The 22,062-nt window shown below is 53.3% G+C and overlaps 1 protein-coding gene and 1 long non-coding RNA gene across 2 annotated transcripts; both read right to left on the bottom strand.

The window, feature by feature from the left end:
- Window positions 1-4,264: 4,264 nt before the first annotated feature.
- LOC123348638 lies at window positions 4,265-10,393 on the bottom strand. Its single transcript, XR_006573227.1, has 3 exons — window positions 10,261-10,393; window positions 6,500-6,621; window positions 4,265-5,565 (listed from the first exon to the last, which is right to left on the bottom strand). It is a non-coding gene; the product is annotated as an uncharacterized LOC123348638 (long non-coding RNA).
- A 797-nt stretch (window positions 10,394-11,190) lies between these two features.
- LOC123347455 (Fc receptor-like protein 5) lies at window positions 11,191-17,883 on the bottom strand. The gene is made up of 3 exons (XM_044984870.1): window positions 17,352-17,883; window positions 11,581-11,922; window positions 11,191-11,240 (listed from the first exon to the last, which is right to left on the bottom strand). The coding sequence occupies exons 1-3, from the start codon at window positions 17,740-17,742 to the stop codon at window positions 11,191-11,193; spliced, it is 783 nt and encodes a 260-aa protein (XP_044840805.1). The 5' UTR covers window positions 17,743-17,883.
- Between the last annotated feature and the right edge of the window lie 4,179 nt (window positions 17,884-22,062).

Here is a 22,062-nt window from a genome sequence, read left to right as displayed (position 1 = left end):
TTGGAAGAGGGTCTCCAGAGGGAAAGTCCTAGGAAGCGTTGGTCTGTGCAAGAGCCGGATGAGCCTGGGGAGTGGTGAAGGGGCTGCGGGGGCAGGGGGAGCCTGGGGAGAGATGGAGAATTATGTTTATCTGAGTTTATCCCCACAGGGGAGAGTCTTTAAAGTGACCCGGCTGGAGGACCCCATGATGGGAGGAGAAATCATCCCAGGGCTTGAGCTCTGCCACACCCCTGACACGGCTGCATTTCGGTGGCTGCTGGAGCATTCACAGACCCCTCTGCTGCTATTGTAGTTAGTCGGCCTTCCCCAGCAGTCTCTTGGGGTCCCTTCTGCATAGTGTACCCCCAGGGGAGCGGGTTCCCCTCAGGTGTGAGGCTCCCTGGCATGAACTGGTGTTGGGGCACAGATCCTTCCATCCAAAAAGGCAGCAGCTCCCCAACACAGTCCCAAACGCAGGAGCCCGGCTGAAGCTCATGGCGGAGAAGCGAAACGCTGGGTCGTGAACCTGTGCGTACTGGAGATGGGAATCCAATAGAAAGATCCTATCTAGAGACAGTGCCCCCATCTCCATCACAGTGACAGGTGAGCCCGTTTTTCTGCAGTTTGATGGGAGAGTTGCTGGAAATCTGAAGCCCACCTGAACATCCCAGTTTCTCCCCCTGTTTCTAGTCAGTGCCAGTCCCTGCATCTCAGATACTCTGTGGTGGTCTTGGGGGCCCCATCCCACCAACAAAGACTGGGCAATCACTAGGCACTTATGTGGGGAAGTTCACAGCGCTGGTGTCCCAGCTGGGCACTGCTGCAGGGAAGCTCACAGCGCAGGTGTCCCGGCTGGGCACTGCTGTGGGGAAGCTCACAGCGCAGGTGTCCCGGCTGGGCACTGCTGTGAGGAAGGTCACAGCATTGGTACATCGGCTGGGCACTGCTGTGGGGAAGCTCACAGCACTGGTGTCCCGGCTGGGCACTGCTGCGGGGAAGCTCACAGCACAGGAGTTCCACAGACTGACTTTAAAATATATTCTTTAGAAAGTAAACCCAGGCAAAGTTCTCCCTCTCCTCCTGGTTTGGTACATTTGCGCTCTCGGTTGGCTTGGTCCCTTCATCATAGATACAAATGTACTTCCCTGGTCGTATGCTTGGATTCAAGCAGCCGCGCTGTCCGGAGGGGCTGAGCATCATGGGTCCCTGCCTCAGGGCAGTGTGTCAAACAGGGCAGATACTCTGCAGTGGGTTAGGGGTGGTCCCTCCCGCTCTGGGTCGGTGGGAAGTCACTCCGCCTCGCTGTGTCAGTGGGCACCGCCCACTGCCAGGGAGTTAGCAGGGTTTGGTGTGGGACTCCGGGGTGGAGAGGGCTCAAAGTCATCAGCAGGTCCGAGGTTCAGGGCAGGCAGGATACAAGCAGCAAAGGCTCAGGCCCTTGGGCAGGGGCTCAGCACCACACAGTCTCGGGCTCAGCCCTGAGGCCAGGGGGCACCGAGCACTCTAAGAACTCAGGCCTCGGGCCGGGCAGAGCAGTGACGGTTCGGGGCTCAGGCCTGGATCAGTCTGGGAGGCTCAGGCCTTGGGCAGGGCAGAGCAGTGGATTGTCTAACGTCCCGGCTCCGGCGGACGGGAGGCTAAAACAGGCCTCCTGGGCTATGGTGGGGAGGCTGCCCCCTCAGGGGAGGGGTTGGCAGCAGGGCATAGAGGAACCGGGGCCCATCTGACTCCACCGTGTCCCAGCCTGGGCCCTAAAGGTGGTGGGGTGCACTGCCGCTGGGTCAGCGGGGAATCCAGCCCACACGCTGACTGCGCGCATGCAGCAATACAGCCAGACGGGAGTCGCTATCCCTGGGCCACTTCCTCCTCTCCCCTCGGGGTGTCCCTGGGTGACCTCTGTCTCCTCGGGCCCGGAGACGTAGCCAGCAGCAGTCGCAGCCACTTCTCAGTGTGTAACGCAGCAGGCGGCTCCAGCAGCTCTGGCCAGTCCCCAGCTCGGCGAGGCTCCTCTTCGGTCTCCAGGCTCAGGAGTGGGCAGGAGGCGTCTGTCTCCTGCAGGGGCTGCAGATCAACTGAGCTCCACGACCCGCCCTTTATACTTCCCCTTTTCCCCCCTACCTTCCCTTGCTCCCCCCAGCTCAGCCCCTCTTACCTTTGCACCCATGCGCGTGTGCCCCCTTTCAGGTGTCCCCCCCACTGTTCACAGCCCTGAAGATATTGTAGTTTCTCCCCTTCCCAGTGCAGCTGGACAAGCCAGTGTCCCTACCCCGTAACTGTGCCCCTGTTTTTGCCCCTGAGTCCCCCACCGCTGGCGCCCTCCTGCCCTGCTTGCAGCCAAGCAGGGAGGAGAGGTTGTTTCTTCCCTTTCCCCCGGTGCCCCCTGTAGTCCCTGGCCCATTGGCATCCTCCTTCCCTGAACACAGCCTAGAAGGGAGGAGTGGTTAACCCCAGTCCCTCTCCCCGATCCCCTCCCACTGCCCCTGCCCAGGCTCCAGAGGACGGCCCTGGAGTCTTTCTGGCCAGGACTGCACTGGGTCTCTGCGGGGGATCTGCATCTTCCCCTGGTGGAGGGAGGGAGGGAGCCAGGTCCATGTCTTCCGCCTCCAGGCCCTGCAGAGACTCCTTTACGGTGCGGGTAGTCCGGGGTGGAGCATGTTGGCGGAGATCTTCCTCCGCCGCCTCCGAGGGCTCCGATATAACCGGCAGCTCTTTTTTCTCCACCCAAGAAGTCTCGATGAGACCTCTCCGAGCTGCTGGTCTTCTACCAGGACCTCCTCCAGACCTGGAAGCTCTTTTCAGCGACAAGGTTCGTTGTGGCCACCGAGGGGGCTGATCCCCTCACGGAGCTGCTGCTACACAACCCCGATCTACGTGTGCAGGTGGCGGAGTCTCCCTCGGTGCGCAGGAGGTTGGTCCTGGCAGAAACCACCAGGGTTGTTGACCTCCTAGACTACGACAGGGGGGACTGGATGGATCCTCAGGTGCTCGGTCAGCACATGGAGCTTTCCACCCTTCCGACCCCCCTGCGCGTACTCCAGGAAAGGGGGCTGGCTTGTCACCCCTTTCTCTCGTCTTCCTGCGGTGGGCCCTGCGAGAAGGTGCTCCTCACCCACCCCTCACCACAGACCCTAGGACATTTTTATCAGGACCCTGTTCTGGGAGCCCCCCAGCTTCCCCACCCCCATACTTCAAACTGGCTGTGCACCCTGTAGCCAGTTCACTTCCGACCTGCACCTAGAGACCAACTGTAAACGCTTGTGCGCCACATGTTGCATTTCCTCACCCTCGTGTCCCACCCCGACACAAAGTGGTGGGACTTTTTACCACCTGTGATGGGTAAGGAGCCCCGGTGGGCCTGTATCTATTCCACTCTGGTCCCACTGCCCACCGGGGATATCGATTGGCGGCTCCTTCACAGATCCATGAGCACAGGCTTCTATCTGGCATGGTTCATCCCCATTCCCAAGGCCTGCACCTTCTGCGGTGTGAGGGAGAACCTGGCGCATGCCTACCTCGAATGCGCCAGGTTGCAGCCCCTATTTCTGGTTCTGGCTGCACTTTTCCCCACACTTGTTTATTTTTGCACACCTTATCCTTGGCCCCACAAAATCGCGAGACCTCCTTGTCAACCTTCTCCTGGCCCTGGCCAAAGTCACCATCTATAACAGCAGGAGGAGGATGCCAACGAGGGGGTGCTCTGCGACTGTGGGGCCTATTTCCATTCCTCCCTGGTCTCACATCTCTGGGCAGAGTTCCACTGGGCAGCCTCCGCTGGCTCCCTTGACAGCTTTGAGGAGCAGTGAGCGCTGTCTGGTGTCCTCTGCTCGGTGTCTCCATCCGGTACCCTCGTTTTGAACCTCTGACCACCACTCCTGACCCTGTTTTCTCATTAGCTGTCCCAAGTAATCAGTTGGAATCAGTTCTAAAGGCTGGGGGAGAGGCCTTTAGAAGTGGGCGGGCTTGTGCCCGCTCACATTCCAGGCTTTCCAATAAGCCTCACTACGAACCCCAACTGGTGATTGGTTCTATAATTAGATTTCACCAAGCCAGTAACAAATGTGGACTCCTGGATCACTAGACCAGCCTTATCATGGAGTCACAGGACACCCCCCTTAGGGTCTCCAGTCTATCTTGCCAGCCAGACAAACTGGAATTAGTTGTAATGGTCACTTACACCAAAAATCACATCACGTTCAGGTTGCTTCCAGGTTCAAGAGGCCAGTCACTTACCCCAGATCAACTGGTACCTTAGATCCTACACCAAAGACAACCCCTGTAGCCAATCCTGTGCTAAACTATTTAAAGCTTTATTAACTAGGGAAAAAAATAAGCGTTATCAGCAGATTAAAGTAAGAAAACATTTACACGCCAATAAATTACAATCTAAATTCGAAGAGTGACAGATTCGTAGTGATCTGTCAGTTCAAAGAGTCTTTCAGGACAGACTTAGGAGGCAGCCCCTGGGGATCTCTGGCTTCAGTTCAGAGTCTCTGGCCCCTCTGAGTTCAAAAAGCCGAAAAGACGCAATTCTTCTCGTCAGGGATTTTTATTCTCTTCCCCCAGATGTGACGAGGACGGGACAAGTTCCCATCCACGTTTCCTCTTCATGTGTGAGGGGACACAATCAACAAAGAGTTTCATCCTCTGATGCTCCACAGTGGTCTGTCAGGTCTCTATGGGCCTCCTTTTGCTGGGCAGGAAATAACCCCTCCTGTGGCAAAGTCGTATTTCACACTTGGTCGTGCTTCTCTCCAGACTGTGTGGGCGTTTACAGTTACAGAGCAAACAAATATCACCTTATAACACGGGATATTGACATTATCAGTGAGATTAATGCAGCCAGCAACATACAAGCATTTTATAGAGTCTAAACACTAAAGACATTCATAGAAGACTGTTACCTATTTAGACCAAAACGAACATACAGGTGACCTGCTCTGATCTCCAGCTATGAGGTTGTCAGTTCTTAGCTAATGCCGGCAGCCCGGCAAGGGCAGAGATCAGATTTCCCAGCATCACACAAGCCATCCTGTTTTTCTTATCTGCCAGTTTGCTTGATGCATGGAGACTCATAAGTCCACATTCCTTTGTCTAGGGCCACCTTGTTTATCAAGTATCAGAGTGGTAGCTTATGCTCCAATACATCTGTAAGGTGCCGCAGGACTCTGTCACTTGCTTAGCAACTACACCCGGCATAGATATGTAACTCTTTCTGCACAGCCCGTACATACATCATACAGTGATATTCCTGGGCAGTGGGTCACAAGTTTTTATATGATACCTGACAAGCTGCTGGTTGGCTAAATAGTCTGACAAGAGTGTGTTGGGTGTGCTCTTTGCCAAGGGGTATGAAAGGGATCTTGAGATATAAAGGGCTAAGGATACAGACGCCTGGAGGAGGTGGAGATGCAGAGAGACCGTAGAGAGGGTTTCCCCTCCTTATTTAGCTGCCTTTCGGGTGTGCATTGTCACCACCTCGCTATACAGCACATGCTCAGCTTCAGCAGGCTTGGCTTTGTTTTTCGGCTGGGTTGCCTGGGCCTCCAAGGCCGGGAATTCCATGAGCGCGTAGGTGACTTCAGAGTTCTGGTTGGGGAGGAAGGAGAAAGGGTGAGAGGGAGGGGTGCACGGACTGGTTGCACAGCTTGCAAGGATATTGGAGGACAGGATGAAAGGTAGCTCAAAAAATTGGAGAATTGTCCTAAAATCTGTAAAATGAAATTGAGGGAATTACAAAGTACTCCACTGAGGAAGGAAAACTGAGAGGCAGCAGTACAAAATGGGCTATAACTGATGTGACGGGAGAATTGCAGGAGAGGTGTCCTAGTGGAGCACAAAATCCATATGAAGCAACAGCACGATGCTGCTGACAAACGGCTACCCCATGTGTAAGACGTGGAAGGTAACCATCCTGCTCTACTCAGCACTGGGGAGGTCTGATCTGGCGTGCTGTGTCCAGGTCTGGGCATCACACTTTAAGAAAGATGTGGATGAACTGGAAAGAGTCCAGAGAAAAGCAACAAAAAATATAAGACATTTAGAAAATATGGCCTATGTGGAAAGGGTGAAAGAATCGGGCGTCTTTAGTCTAGAGATGAGAAAGCTGAGGGGGAACATGATAACTTCTAACATGACATTCTAAAGGGGACAGTGATCAATTGTTGTCCATGTCCACTGATGGTAGGACAAGATGTAATGGATTTTATCTGCAGCAAGGGAGATTTAGGTTGGATATTAAGAGAAAATTTCTAATGAGATAACTCCTTGTGGTCCCTTCCCAGCCCTACATTTCAGTGATTCAGGGAGGTTTGGGGTGATGGTGAAAGGGGTGACAAATTCCCAGCCCTGCCTCCTGGATGAACAAACCCTGTGCAGCATCTTTTTGTGGCTGTTCTCTGTCTGCCCCACCCCAGACAGGCAGCTCTATCTCAGGACTGCAGGAAAGTCTCAGGCTGTGCAATTTTAAGGCATTTGGACTGTGCCTGGGTTTGAAGCTTAGCTGATAAATCCATTTTGTTACCTGTTCCACCTGCTCTGCACCAGGAACCCTGGCTTTAGATCCCTGATTATCATGAGCAGGATGCAGGTTTCTGGCACATACTCTAGGTTCAGATCCCTCGGTGCTTTTCTGAGGCTTTGGAACTAAAACAGAACCAGATAAAAATGGAGATGAAGTTTGGAGCACCATGAGGAAATGACTTGCTATAATGTGCAATCTGGGGAAAGAGGTTGCACTCATCTTTTTACCTGTTGATTTCTGTACGTGTGTGATTCTGCAGCTTCTACCAGGGCACAGGGTGAAAATGGAGACAACAATTTATCTCTGTTTGTTTACGTATATAATTCCCATCCCGGAGGCATGAAAATATTTCTGTTTGAAATTATTTTACCCCTTACTTAACCATAACCACAACTGATGATCTTCATGCTCACATCTAACCTTAGAGCTATTGCTTAGCCACAACCCAGCCCCCTCACCACAACCGTAACAACTGACACTAACAACCTGAGGAGAAGTTTGGACATATCTCAGTGCTCTTGCCTTGGCTATGGGGAAACCAAGTTCGGACTGTCTGCTCTGCCACCCACTTCCTGTGTAATCTTGGACACCATGGGAGTTGGGCACCTCAATACCTTTAAAATTCTGGCCCATGGTGTCTCATTGTTCCGCATGTGAAATGAGGATAATTGTCTTTCTCTGTCTTTCAGCACTGTTGGGAGGATAAAGAGCTTAAAGATTGTGACGTGCTCAGACACTTTGGTAATGGTGGTGATGTAAATACCTTAAAAATGAAATATGTAGCCCTAAGCCCAAACTCAGCTAATTAGTGACAGGGTTTCTTAGAATGGAAATAGAAGCCCAAATCCTGATGAAATTAATTAAGAACTGAACGTCTAATGACTCTTTGTCTCCTTTGAGAGTCACAACCTACACTTAAGATGAACCTCAGAAGCCCAAACTTCAATTTGAACCCAAACCCTGAAGTATCACTGTAATGTTGACCCTAATTCTAAATCCTATTTTATGTGTACCCTTGATCTAGATTCTAGGCTCTAAGGTCTGTGTTGTTGTTATGAAGACACTGACAGCTTGCATCCAACAGGGGAACTCTCTGATATTCAAACACAATAGCCAGAGTTTGGTTTTTGTAACAGTCTGTAGATTTCTGGTCTACCTGCATGGCTCACCTCCGCCTTGCAAGAGGAAGGTTGATCTTTGATCTCTGTTGCCACATCCCACTTTCTTACACAACAATGGCAGCTATTCATCCTCAGCCCCTAGCTCAAAGCAGCTGGGACCTTGGGTGTTTTTCCCCGTCCTCTGCAGTGCAGGGAACACATCACCTGCTGGGATCTCTGAGCATGTCCCTTCCAATCAATCCCCTGCCCTTTCAAGTGTGTCCAGGCATTGGTGGGACCTTGGTCCCTCCTGTTTTCTGCTGGTGGACTCAGTATAGGGGTGCCTGGGTGACATTAACAGCCTGTGATATACAGGAGGGGAGCGTAGATGATCTAATGTTTCCATCTGGCCTTGAATTCTATGAATCCCCTAATTCCTAGATTTAAATTATGCCCCAGTGTGACACGAGGCCAGAAAAGGTTACACAACTTGCAGGCTAATTGACCCAGATTCAACCTTTACAGACAGATTAGCAGATAATGATTGTGTTTTTTGTGTGTTTACATATATATTGTTAGATGTTGACAATGTAACTGTTCCTGTCTGTGGCTGTATTCAGTTAGTTCAGAGATCAAAGAGAGATGCTAACACTTAGATGAACTGCGAATGTAGTAATATCATCCTTCTTATTTCTCTTTGAAGTTTTTAATAAACTACCCATTAATGGCTGAAGATGGGTAATTACCCTATGTTAATCAATGTAGCTAATTACCAGTGATGCCTAGAAAATAAGAGGCCTACTTCAAAGGGACAATGCTTTGCCTGTTGCTAACCCAAGGACTGTATGGGGTCGAGAGGCTGCAAGAGAAACACAGGATAAAAGGAACTCTTGGGTGCTGATCCTGTTATCTTCGATCTGCTTGAGCTTCATCAGGGGACATTTGAGTTGCAAGACTGAGGTCTCCAGTTCCACTCTGGATCGCCTGGACATTGGACTGTAACCTATGGAACTTATTCGGAAAGGACTTTTTGCAACTCTAAAGCTCACCATCTCTATAATGAAACTGACCTAAGATCTCCATTCATACCTGTACGTATAATGATCTTTTAACCTATGCTCTCATTTTCTTTTTAATACACCTTAGTGAGGTTAATAAGAATTGGCTGGAAGCGCATATTTGGGTAAGTTATTCATTAACTTGGTGGGTAAGTGTCCAATCCTTGGGGATTGGTAGAGCATTTTATATGATGAACAAAATTTTCGTTAATATTTGACTTGGCTGTCTGGGTGGGAGCCCAAGGCTGGGTTGCTTTAAGGGAACACACCATTTCACTTCTGGGTAACCAGACAGGTATCGTGGAAGCTGTTTCGTTGCTAGCTTGGTAAATCTAAGTATTAGAATAACCATCAGTTTGGGGGATCATCTGCCCCGTTGTTTGCCATTTGCCCTGATTGAGCAATCTCAGTGTGGCCCCTCTGGAGCCCCAGTCACAACTAATTCTATACTTTACCCTCTCCTTAACCTTAACCTTAACCCTAACCCTAACCACTAAACAAATCCCTCAGTCCCCAGCACAAAACCTGTTAATGGTTTTCAACTATTTTGAATGCACTGAAAATCTGCTGATTGAAAACACAGATTACTGCCTCCCAAAAGCCTGTTTCTTTACCTGTTTCTTTATGTTACTATTGGTAGTAATCTTTTATGGTTCTCTTTTGTATATACAACTCTTGTTATTCCTAGGCCCCAAAGCTCAGAATCCTTTTAGCTAAACTCTACTACCAAAGAGTGTTTTGTTTAGACTAATGAATGTCTATAATCATAGCTGGTCTGTACTCACACTGTTATCCACTCTACTTTTACCCTGACCTTTTTGACCTACCCAGATATCCAGAAAGCAACTGCTAGTAAATGACATGTCATTGCAATAGACTAACTGGTGTAGTTTATAAGGGATGCTTAGAAATGCTCACTGTGGTTAATAAAACACTAGTAGTTACCAACATTTACAGGGAATATTTGTTACAACACATGTATTCTATAATCAGTATAACTGCAAACCATTAAATAATGTATTGATTACTGTCCAAGTCATTAATAGCTAATTGTGGTGATAGACAGCCCCAGTAGTGATAAACTAGTCACAGGTGTCACTGGCTTATTAATTTAAAAAAAATCAAAACACAAGAAAGGATTTTCTTTGTTTTAAACCGGTATGTAAGGTGTGAATTTGGGGGAGTAAATTAGAAGTGAAGTAAGCTGCCAACACTTCTCCAGGCTCAGAGGGTTTGTTCGTTTTCCTTTCTTTTCTCTATAGAGCGCTGTATTAAGGATTGATTGACTGTCTTAAATCAAGCTTCAGCCGAGTTGGTTATTTGACAACATGTGTTATTAAAATAAATACGTACCAAGATACATTTGAAAACATATTTTTTACACCTCTATCTTCTTTTTAAACACGGCCTTCTCACTGAAAGGTACGTACCTCATTTGCCAGGCATGTTTTAGATTTGGTTTCCATGCCCGCACCATGGCATGCTGCTTTGTGGTTGTTAATGGTTTAAAACTATTTACGCTGATTACTGCAGAATAGTTATTGGCTAGACCATATCAAGGGAGCAGATGGGCGATCACGGTGCATCTCCCCCTTTCACTCACCTCTTTGCTTCCTCCTGCAGTAACAGATGAGAGCAGCAATGGCTCCAACCAGAAACAAGATGCCACCTATTGTCAGCAGAACATCACGGGTATAGTGTGAGGCTGTTCACGCAGCAGAATAAAAAAAGAGAGGGAAGGGGCATGAGAACAGCCAGACAGCCCTGAGAAAAGTTCTGAAACCCACAAAGGAATCAGATTTTGGTGAAGGGCTTTCTGACACTGTTCACTGTGTCCCGTTCAGTCGGTGATAGCCTCATTACAAAGAGGGGAAGGATGGTTCAGTGGTTATGGGGTTGGCGTTGGGTATTGGATATTGGGGTTCAATTCCCTGTTCTCCCGCAGGCCCCCTGTGGGACTTACCCTCTCCTTGACTCCATTCCCCATCTCTAAAATGGACACTGAAGGGCTAAATCAGGGGCGGGCAAACATTTTGGCCTGAGGGCCACATCGGGTTTCAGAAATTGTATGGGATTCCTGCCTCATCCAACCCCCCCTGTTCCCTGACAGCCCTCCCAGGACCCCTGCCCCATCCACCCCCCCATCCCCTGACCACCAACAGAACCCCTTCCCCTGACTGCCCCCCACCACCCCCTCCAACCCCTCCTCTCATTCTTGATGGCCCCCCCGGAACTCCTTCCACATCCAACCACCCCTTCTCCCTGTCCCCTGACCAACCCCGGAACCCCTGACTGCCCCCTGCCACCCCATCCAACCCCCTCTCTTTCCTGACTGCCCCCCCGGGACCTCTGCCCCCATTCAACCCCTGTTCCCCACCCTCTGACTGCCCCAACCCCTATCCACACCCCTGCCCCCTGACCACTCCCCCAAACTCCCCTGCCCTCTATCCAACCCACCCTGTTCCCTGCCCCCTTACTGCAGAGCACAGAGACCGGGTCAGGCTGGGCTCTGCAGCTGCACTGTCCCAGGAGCTCACAGCCCCACCGCCCAGAGCACTGCACCAGCGGCGGGGCGAGCTGAGGCTGCAGGGGAGGGGGAACAGCAGGGGAGGGGCTGGGGGTAGCCTCCCAGGCCAGGAGCTCAGGGACCGGGCAGGAGGGTCCCGCAAGCCGTAGTTTGCCCACCTCTGGGCTAAATCTATTAACAACATAGTGAGGGAATCAGATATTTGGGCCATGGAAGTGTCATAGATAGAAAGGACCTGGGGGGAGAAGGGGGATTTTCATCTCTACTTTGTTTTCTATCCCCATGTGACATCTGTCACCTCATCCGACCTCCCTTTCCCAGCAGAGCTCCTGAGGACGGTTCTCCTCGAACGGGAGCAACACAGGGAGGTGAATTAAGAAATTAGGGAAGTCTCACCTGTCCTGGTGACATTCACAGTGACGTTTACAGCCCGGCTCCTGGGGGATGGGATCCACCTCGCACCCACGTTCTCCTCATACCCACAAGTGAATTTCCCAGCGTTGTTGGGACCGGCCTGTGGGATGCTGAGCACAGAGACATTCATTGAGCCGGTGCCAGGCTCCGTGGTGTTGATCTCAGATCCCATGTCCCCTGGGACGATCTTGACTCCATCCTTGTAGAAGTGAAATCTCCCCTCGCGGGCATCTCTGGAGACTGCACAGGTGATGAGCAGGGGGAGCCCTTCACTCACCACTCCAGACGGGGGATCCAGCTCCAGCACTGGCTGGGGAGGGGGATCTGTGGGGAGCAACAAAGGGGAGGGGTCAGCTGGGACATGGCAGGGGGAATATGGAGATGGTGCCCAGAATTCAATTTATTCAGAGCTGACCTGTGCGCTCTCTCCAGAACTTCTTGCTTCATCTCAGGACCCTGAGGGGCTCCCCACTGAAATAAGTGAGAGCTGGGCTATGGGGTGGAGAAGGCCTCCTTCAGATATTCTATGGGTCTGAGATGTGGGGGTCAGAATGTGGCCTGGGTCACCAGAATCTGACTAGTTTTCTGTCACATCTCCGTTATAATGCCCCAGCCCCTGATATTTATGGAGCTCTCTGTAGATAGGGAGGACCCAGAGCGTCTGGTGATTCCTGCCCCGTTGGGCCAGACTATGAGAGCTGGATGCCCTGCTGGGATTCTACCTTCCCAGAGGGTAGATGTGCAAGGTGACCATGTTGGATGCCCAGTTCTGTGTCCAGCTGATGGAGAGGGAATGGTTCTTCCCAACATGTATCTCATGGCCAGTTCAGGGTACCCGGTACAGACAGGTGCAGAACCCAGAGCTCCCCAGCTGTGCAATGCTCTAGGGATGAGTGAAGCTGCCCCTGAATGAGCCCCGAGCTGAGATGCTCCATGCCCACACCATGTTGAATTGGATCCTTCAGCTTTGTGATCCCAAGGGCAGCCCAGCATGTGAGGGGAACAGGCTCTCTGGGCAGGTACCGGGGAGATCAGGACTCAGGGAGAAGGACAGGTCCAGAAGGGGGTCTGGAAAACAGGGTTCAGGGTTAGATACAGAAGGTCCGACCTGGCCGGGATATCTGGAAGGCCTGGGAAATGAGGGGCAGATGTTACCAGGTCAAATTCATCTCAGGAATTGGAGGGGGATGGAGACTTCTCCATGGGAAACTCCCTGCACCTCACTGAGCTCCAACCCTGCCCTGTGCCCACATGTTACCCAGGAGGAGACAGCGGATTATTCCTCTCCGGCATATTGGTGCCAACATGGGAACTGGCTAAGATGCCATTAACTGATCCATCTCCTGATGATAATCACGAATGAAGCGGTAGGTCTGGAGGCTTAGAATGGACAATGTAGCGAGCTCCCCACAGCAGTGCCCAGGGCTGCGAGCTTCCTCAAAGCAGTGCCCTCTAAATGACAAATGTACTGATCATCTGGGAGCCTCTCCCTGCCATTGGGGAGCCCAACCCCACCACGGCTTGTCTGGGGGAGGTTTAGGTTGGATATTAGGGAACACTATTTCACTAGGAGGGTGTTGAAGCACTGTAATGGGTTACCTAGGGAGGTGGCGGAATCTCCTTCCTTAGAGGTTTTTAAGGCCTGGCTTGACAAAGCCCTGGCTGAGATGATTTAGTTGGGGATTGGTCCTGCTTTGAGCAGGGGGTTGGACTAGATACCTCCTGAGGTCCCTTCCAACCCTGAGATAATATGATTCTATGACACCGGGGCCTGACAGAGACCATAGATGGGGGAGATTTGGAGTTTGTTCCATCAAACCTCCCTAAGTTTTCAAATATTACTACTGACTGGCAGCCCCCAAAACCCCAAAGTAGCACCTGTGCCCCCTCCAAACACACCAGGGGATCCAGAGACCCAGGAAGTGACACTGAGCAGAGACAGGGGTTGAAACTGACCCGGTGAACGGTCCCATCTGGAGCTGAGAAACTGAGCTGTGTCACACCCGGTTCTTGGAGCAGAGATACCCAGCCCCAGGGTGAACAAACAGCAGAAGACGAGGTCTGAGCATGTCAGGGACACAGAGTCACCACTTACGAATATCAAGTTCTGTGAGCTTAGAGTGAGTTTGGGGGCAGATGAACAGACTGGAAGTTGAGGGTGGATGGAGAGAATGTTCTTTAGCAATGACGTCCTACTCAAGTAAATAACAACACCCCCCTGGTATGAAATGAGTTCCTGCCCCCTCAGCCAGCCTCACCCAGAGGTTCCCCCTGCCTCCCCATCATCCCAAGCTGCTCTGCACAGCTCTGCTGCCCCCCTTCCAAAAGGCTCCAGCTGCTCCATTGGAGGGTGCCGGGGTGGATGGACTGAGACCCATGAAGCACATGGGGACCCGTCCTAAGGACCTGAGAGCTGGGGTCCTTGAGTGGGCAGGTCTGGAGCCCAGGGCAGGTGGGGAACCAGGGTCTCTGATGCTCCCTCTTCACCACCAAGGGGGACAGATGACGCAGCTCCTCAGTAATGCTGGCATGTCAGGCCGCATAGGGTGGCCTGACGGGATACCCAAGGCTTGGGGCTGCCTGATTGGCTGACACCTATTACCTAAACCAGGAAATGACCTGGCCAGGGCCCATCAGAGCAGCGGTGACGTCCTGCTGCTGCGAGGGACCCTGCTCTTTGCCTGGCTCCTGCAATCTGCCTCCAGCCCTGTTCCTGCTCCGCTCCCATCCTGCTTTCTGCCTGGCTCCAACCTCCTTCCTAGTTCCAGCCCTGCTCCGACAATCAGGCCAGATCACCTGCGTCCGGCTCCCAGCACCAGAGCGGGGCAGAGGGATGCACCATCACTGGGGATTTTTCAGTCTGGATGCGGTGTCTTTTCTAACACAGCTGCCCTAGTCCAAGCCGGGTTAATCCAGGGCGGTTCCATGGCCTGTGCTCTGCCGGGGGTCAGAGCAGACGATCAGTCGCCCCCTCTGGCCTCCGAATCGATGTTTCTATGATACTGACGAATGTTACAGTCCTGGCCCTAAAGCTGGGTTTCAATTAACACCCCAGGTGATCAAATCCTGCTATGAACTCAAGAAACTTCTACTGGCTGCCTGGGAGCTCCCCTCCTTCTATCTCCATATCACAGCCAGCACCCCACCCCCTGCACCTCCAAACTACCCGGGTGCTCAAGGACCCAGGGAGTGACACTGACTGGAGACGGGGCTGAAACTGACCCAGTGATTGGCCCCGTCCAGAGCTGAGTGACTGGGCTGTATCTCACCCAGTACATGGAGAAAAGACACCCTGCCATGGGGCCAGCAAGCAGCAGGAGACGAGGTCTCACTTGTCACTGCTACTGAGATGGGTCGGCTCATCTCTGATGGGATTTCTCGTCCAGACTCCATCTTCCAGTAATCACAGGTGTACGCTCTGGCTTGCGATCCCAACACCCACAACGGCTGAATGAAATCAGTGTTACCGTAACCAGATAAGAACAATCCTCTGGTGTCAGTTCTCTGGTTTTAGTCTATAAGGTGCCACAGGATTCTTTGCTGCTTTTACAGATCCAGACTAACACGGCTCCCCCTCTGATACAATTCTGGTTGTCCCTGAAGAAGTGGATCTGGAAGGGACTGGCTCATACAGACAGGGTGTCTGTGTGTGTGTGTGTGTGTGTTTCCACTACTCCCTGCTGGAGATGACCAGCTCTGCTCTGTGCGTGTGACATTCATTCATCTCATCGACTGCAGGAAATGGGATCTTTCCATAATGCAAAGGCAGTTATTGGGGTTGGGGCTTTCACCCAAGTGCCAGTAGAACCTGGATTTCATCCCTCTGAAAGGCCCAGGAGCTGAGGGTGAGCGGCTCCCCCTGGCGATACATGGTGTGTGTGTGGGGAGGGGGGGAACAGAGAGAGCCTGGGGGCCAGCAGGGAGTCTGGAATGGAGGCAGAGGAAAGACCCCAGGGAGTGAGGAGAAGAGCAGATGGGGGAACAAGGCCCCAGCACAGGGCCTCTCCCTATCCCCACCTCCCTGTCTCGTGCCCCAATGCCTGTGACAGACTTGATGGCAGATACACATGGGGGAGCTCTCCAGTACACTTGTGGGAACAGCACCCCCTCCCCAGTACCTGCTGGGCCCAGCACAGCATGGCTGGATCCTCTCCCACAGCCTGAGCTCCAATCCCCACCCACCTGGATGGGAGAGGGGAGGGGGACAGCTGGGATGGGATCGCACCACGAAATGAGCAGCCTCTGGTCCCTGCTGGACTCTCCCTCCTGCTTGGTGGGTGCTGGAGTCTCAGCTAGTAACATGCTCACCCCAGGGAGTTGTGGGGCTGGGCTCTCCCTACCCCACACTCTCCATGCTAGGGGGAGTGGGGGGCAGAAAGAGCGCTGGAGGAGGGAAGTGTTGCTGATGCAAATGGTTCAACCCCAAGACCCCCCTTTCCCATCAGGGTATTCACCCCATATTCTGCATTCTGGAGATGGAGACAGAAATGAGGGGGAAGCGGGAAGAACCCATCAAACCTGCCTAGCAGTAGCTGGAAAGTACTAAACAGGAATTAGGAAGCCAGGGTGGATATGTGTGGGATATGCCTCCCAGCAGGAGGCAGGGACACTCTGTGTGGGATCCCCTGGCTGGACTGGGTTGACCAGTGCACAGCAGGGGTAAGGGACGGGTTGTCTCAGTCTCAGCTGTGAGCATCAGCCGGTCACTCTACTAAGACCAGGGACCCCTTCAAAGACCAAATCCCTGACTTGAGAAAAGAATTTATATCCTCTGGTACTTTCACCCCCCTGCCCACCACAGAGTGTCTGAGATGGGGGGGAGTGGCCCTGACTAGAGGCAGGGAGTAAAGCTGAGGTGTTGGGGTGTGTCACCATATGGCAATTTTCTATTAATAGGGTGTGTGCCTCAGTTTCCCCTATGTGCTGCATGGCTAACGAGGTTGTGGGAAAAGATTGTTTCCTCTTTGCAGAGACCCAGATATCAGGTGTGGCTGATGCCTAGTGGCCTGGGGCATGGGGCCCATGCCCATGCAGAGCCCAAGAAGACAATGGCCACTCCAATTTCCTGGACATTTGATGCCCAGCCACTAATGACCATGCATATCCCACCCTCTCTAGGACGGCAGTGAGGTTTGACCAGCTGGAGAACAAAGGGCTAAGGAGAAGGGTCAGGTGACAAGGTTTCCCCACTAACAAGAACAAAGGACTGAGGAGGGGCCAGGTGGGGTTGCTCAGTGTGGGCTGCTGGCAACAGAAGACGCTCAGGGACTGGGACTAGGGAGGGGCCAGAGGACTCTGGACTCCGGACTCCAGACTGACCCAGATGGACTTTGCTGTAACTTCCTGTTCTCTACGGTAACTAAGGACTTTCTAGGCTGGTTCTGAAATAGCCAATAAACCTCCTGCTGTTACCGCGCTAGCTGAGAGTCACTGCAGTGTAAGGAAGGTGGGGGCGCGTTGCTCCCTTTGCGTGGGCAGGTCTCTGTCTCAGGTGTGCAATGAGGTGCTGTCACTGCAGGGAGCTCGGGGCGTGACCCAGGGGTGCTGAGGGCTCCAAGGTTCAGTCCCAGGAGGTGCTGCTGACAAATGGTCCCTGGTGAGACTGTGACCCTACGGGGGTGACACAGGGAAGGGGCCCTCCCAGGCACTGCACCAGAGCTGCTCTAGAGAACCGCACCTGAGGCTCTGTCACAGGGTGAGCGTCAGATCCCTAGAGACTCTCCCATCAAACAGCAGGAAAACCAGGGACTCACCTGTCACTGTGATGGAGATGGAGTTGCTGGGCCAAGATGAAATCTCTCGATTGGATTCCCACCTCCAGTACGCACAGGTGTATGTCCCAGCATTTCCCTTCTGAGCTGTGAGCTCCAGCCGGGTGCCTTCATTCGGGTGTTGGACCACGCTGGGCTCCTGCTGCCCTTCTTGATAGAAGAATCTATAACTCCAGTCCAGCTCACCCCCAGGAGCCGAGCACGTGAGGGTGACCCGCTCCCCTGGGAGATACACTGTGTACCCGGGGTCCTGAGAGAGCCTGGGGGCCGGCGGGGGAGCTAGAACAGAGGCAGAGGGGTCAGTGCAGAGGGAGAGGCCACGATGGAATGAGGAGAAGGGAGAAGGGGGCAGAGATGAGTCCTGGACAGACATGATCACAAACCAGCCTCATCTCACTGCCCAGCCCCCACCCTCCACCCTGGGAAATACACCACAGCTGAAATGAGGAAGCCAGGGTGGATGTGGGGAAGGGAGGGGGGAGTTTTTCCATCCACTGCATTTCCTCTCACTGCTCCCCTGTATCTCACTGAGCCCCAGCCCTGCACAGTGCCCACATGGTTCCCAGCAGGAGGCAGGGACACTCTGTGTGGGATCCACTGGCTAGACTGGGTTGCCTAGTGCACAGCACAGATACAGGATGGGTGGTCTCTGTCTCAGCTGTGAGCATCAGCCAGTCACGCCACTGGGACCAGGGATCTCTTCAGAGACCAAATCCCTGCTCTGAGAGAGGCATTTGTATCCTATGGTGCTTTCACCCCTGAATGCCGAGCACCCCAGTGTCGCACCTTCCCCTCTGGTACGCGATGGCAGCAGACGATCGTGGCGTATTGGTGCCAGCAGGGGGTCAGGGTAACATGACAGTAACCAATCCCTCTCCTGATAGAAATCATCACTGAGGAATCCAGGCAGCTGCAGAGAAGAAGATTCACAGTGGGTGGCCCGGAGAATGCCCAGCCAGGTCTCCAGCGGTGTGAGCTTCCCCCGAGCAGTGCCCACCTGGGACCCCAGGGCTGGAGCTACCCCACAGCGGTGCCCTCTCAGTGCCCATTCTTTGCAGTCAGATACGACTCCCCTGCCCACCACAGAGTGTCTGAGATGCGGGGAGTGGCCCTGACTAGAGGCAGGGAGTAAAGCTGAGGTGTTGGGAGTGTGACCATATGGCAATTTTCTATTAATAGGGTGTGTGCCTCAGTTTCCCCTATGTGCTGCATGGCTAACGAGGTGATGGGAAAAGATTGTTTCCTCTTTGGAGAGACCCAGATATCGGGTGTGGCTGATGCCTAGAGGCCTGGGGGGGAGTCACTGCAGTTTTAGAAAGATGGGGGCGCGTTGCTCCCTTTGCATGTGCAGGTCTCTGTCTCAGGTGTGCAATGAGGTGCTGTCGCTGCGGGGAGCTCGGGGCGTGACCCAGGGGTGCTGAAGGCTCCAAGGTTCAGTCCCAGGAGGCGCTGCTGACAAATGGCCCCTGGTGAGACTGTGACCCTACGGGGGTGACACAGGGAAGGGGCCCTCCCAGGCACTGCTCCAGAGCGGCTCTAGAGAACCGCACCTGAGGCTCTGTCATAGGGTGGGGATCAGATCCCTAGAGACTCTCCCATTAACAGCAGGAAAACCAGGGGCTCACCTGTCACTGTGATGGAGACTGAGTTGCTGTTCCCAGACGAGATCTCTCGATTGGATTCCCACCTCCAGTACGCACAGGTGTATGTCCCAGACTTTCCCTTCTCAGCTCTGAGCACCAGCCGGGCGCCTTCATTCAGGTATTGGACTAAGCTGAAGGGCTGCTGCCTTTCTTGATAGAAGAATCTGTATCCCGAAGCCAGCTCACGCCCAGGAGCCGAGCACGTGAGGGTGATCCGCTCCCCTGGGAGATACACTGTGTACCAGGGGTTCCGGGAGAGTGTGGGGGCCGGCAGGGGAGCTAGAACAGAGACAGAGGGGTCAGTGCAGAGGGAGAGGCCATGATGGAATGAGGAGAAGGGAAAAGGGGGACGGGATGAGGACTTCAATAACTCAGACATAGATTAGAGCAGCGGTCTCCAACCTTTTCGTCTGGCGGGCGCCAGACGAAGGACCGTGGTGGCAGTGGAGCATCCGCTGAAATGCCGCCAAATTTCTGCGGCATTTTGGTGGCTACACCTCTCGATGACGTCACTTGTCGGCGACAAGCATCATCATCGAGAGGTATCCCCGCTGAAATCCCAGTGAAATTCGTCGGCATTTCGGTGGGTGCTCCACCAGGGGCCAGGACACGGGCGTATTTTAGATGCCCCCGCGGGCACCATGGCACCTGTGGGCACCGCGTTGGGGACCCCTGGAATAGGGGTTTGTTACAGGAGTGGGTGGGACCCAGGGGAGTAGAGCAGGGTGGGGCTGGATCACTCGACTTCCCGCAGGAAGTGGCCAGCTCCCTCCCCCTCGGAGGATTGGGGCACAACCCCCAAACAGCCCCCAGGCGTAGGTCTGGGACCCCGCACGGCCTCCCTGTGGAGGTCCGGGGCTCCACAAAGCCCCCCAGGGTGGGGGGATGCATAGGGCATCAAAATAACTAGGGTCAGCCCAGCCTCTGGGATCTTTTTATAGATCCCAAGGCCAGAAAGGACCATTGTGATCATGGAGTCTGACCCCCTGTGTCACCGAGGCCCTAGGACTTCCCTGAATGATTCCTCTGTGACCCAGAGCAGATCTCTGAGAGAAACATTCAGGCTTGATTCAGAAATTGCCAGCGCTGGAGAATCCACCACGACCCCTGGGGAATTGTCCCAGTGGTGAATCCCCCTCTCTGTTAAAGTCTGCACCTTATTGCCAGTCTCTATTTGTCTAGCTCCAGCTCCCAGCCTTTGGGTTGTGTTTGATCTTTGTTCAATTGACGAGCCGGCGATTATCAAATTTCTGTTCCCCAGGTAGGAACCTTCTGGTTGATACGCTAAACAGCTCGAGCTCCTGTAGTCTCTCACTCTTAGGCAGGTTTTGCAACAGTTTAATCAGAACCCTAACCCTGCCCCCTCTCCAATTTATCACCATCCTTGAATGGCGGAGACCAGAACTGGACACAGGATTCCAGCAGCGGTCGCCCCAGGGCCAAATCCAGAGGTAAGATGGCTCCTCTCACCTTGGCATCTTTTTATGCCATGGACATTCGTGCATGTGCCATCACCCCACCCTGGAAAGGAAAAGAGGAGGAATTGTCCCCATTCAAATTGGTGAAACTGAGGCCCAGAATTAATCAGGAACTTAAAGGAGTTAGAACCCCAGCAAATCTCAATGGGATTTTGGCACCAAACACCCTTAGTCTCCTTGGAGATCCCCAAGGGAAGTGACTGGTCCAAGGTCATGGTGAAAGTCTGTGGCAGGACTGGGAACTGGACCCTCTCCAAGTCCCATGGACGTCCCACCCTCTGCAGGACAGCAGTGGGGTGTGACCAGCTGGAGAAAAAAGGGCCAAGGAGAAGGATCAGGTGACAAGGTTTCCCCAGTAACAAGAACAAAGGACTGAGGAGGGGCCAGGTGGGGTTGCTCAGTGTGGGCTGCTGGCAGCAGAAGACGCTCAGGGACTGGGACTAGGGAGGGGCCAGAGGACACTGGACTCCGGACTGACCCAGATGGACTTTGCTGTAACGTCCTGTTCTCGACGGTAACTAAGGACTTTCTAGGTTGGTTCTGAAATAGCCAATAAACCTCCTGCTGTTACCGCGCTAGCTGGGAGTCACTGCAGCGTAAGGAAGGTGGGGGTGTGTTGCTCCCTTTGCGTGTGCAGGTCTCTGTCTCAGGTGTGCAATGAGGTGCTGTCACTGCAGGGAGCTCAGGGCGTGACCCAGGGGTGCTGAGGGCTCCAAGGTTCAGTCCCAGGAGGCGCTGCTGACAAATGGCCCCTGGTGAGACTGTGACCCTACGGGGCTGACACAGGGAAGGGGCCCTCCCAGGCACTGCTCCAGAGCAGCTCTAAAGAACCGCACCTGAGGCTCTGTCACAGGGTGGGCGTCAGATCCCTAGAGACTCTCCCATCAAACAGCAGGAAAACCAGGGGCTCACCTGTCACTGTGATGGAGACGGAGTCGCTGTTCCAAGATGAGATCACACGATTGGATTCCCACCTCCAGTACGCACAGGTGTATGTCCCAGCATTTCCCTTCCCAGCTGTGAGCTCCAGCCGGGCGCCTTCATTCGGGGGTTGGACTAAGCTGAAGGGCTGCTGCCTTTCTTGATAGAAGAATCTGTATCCCGAAGCCAGCTCACGCCCAGGAGCCGAGCACGTGAGGGTGACCCGCTCCCCTGGGAGGTACACTGTGTACCAGGGGTTCCGGGAGAGTGTGGGGGCCGGCAGGGGATCTAGAACAGAGGCAGAGGGGTCAGTGCAGAGGGAGAGGCCATGATGGAATGAGGAGAAGGGAGAAGGGGGCAGAGATGAGGCCTGAACAGACATGATCACAAACCAGCCTCATCTCACTGCCCGGCCCCCACCCCCACGCGGGGAAATAAACCACGGCAAATAAACCACGACTCCTCTCTGTCTCTCCCCTCCTCCCCCCACGAGATCTTTTCACAGATCCCAAGGCCAGAAGGGACCATTGTGATCATGGAGTCCGACCTCCTGTCTCACCCAGGCCCTAGGACTTCCCTAAATTGGTTCCCCTGTCACCCAGAGCAGATCTCTGAGAGAAACATTCAGGCTTGATTCAGAAATTGCCAGCG

Source organism: Mauremys mutica, chromosome 13 (assembly GCF_020497125.1).
Source record: "Mauremys mutica isolate MM-2020 ecotype Southern chromosome 13, ASM2049712v1, whole genome shotgun sequence".
In the NCBI taxonomy this organism is placed as follows: Eukaryota; Metazoa; Chordata; order Testudines; family Geoemydidae; genus Mauremys; species Mauremys mutica.
Note: the sequence above shows the minus strand (reverse complement) of the source record. Positions and strands in the feature narration are given on the sequence as shown.

Excerpts from the sequence above, each read along its gene's own strand:
- LOC123347455 (XM_044984870.1), bottom strand. The coding sequence starts at position 17,742 with ATGTCTGTCCAGGACTCATCTCTGCCCCCTTCTCCCTTCTCCTCATTC. Across the intron at positions 11,923-17,351 it reads CATCTCCATCACAGTGACAG|ATCCCCCTCCCCAGCCAGTG; the intron begins GTGAGTCCCTGG and ends TGCTCCCCACAG. Across the intron at positions 11,241-11,580 it reads TGTGAATGTCACCAGGACAG|CCTCAGCTCGCCCCGCCGCT; the intron begins GTGAGACTTCCC and ends CCTCCCCTGCAG.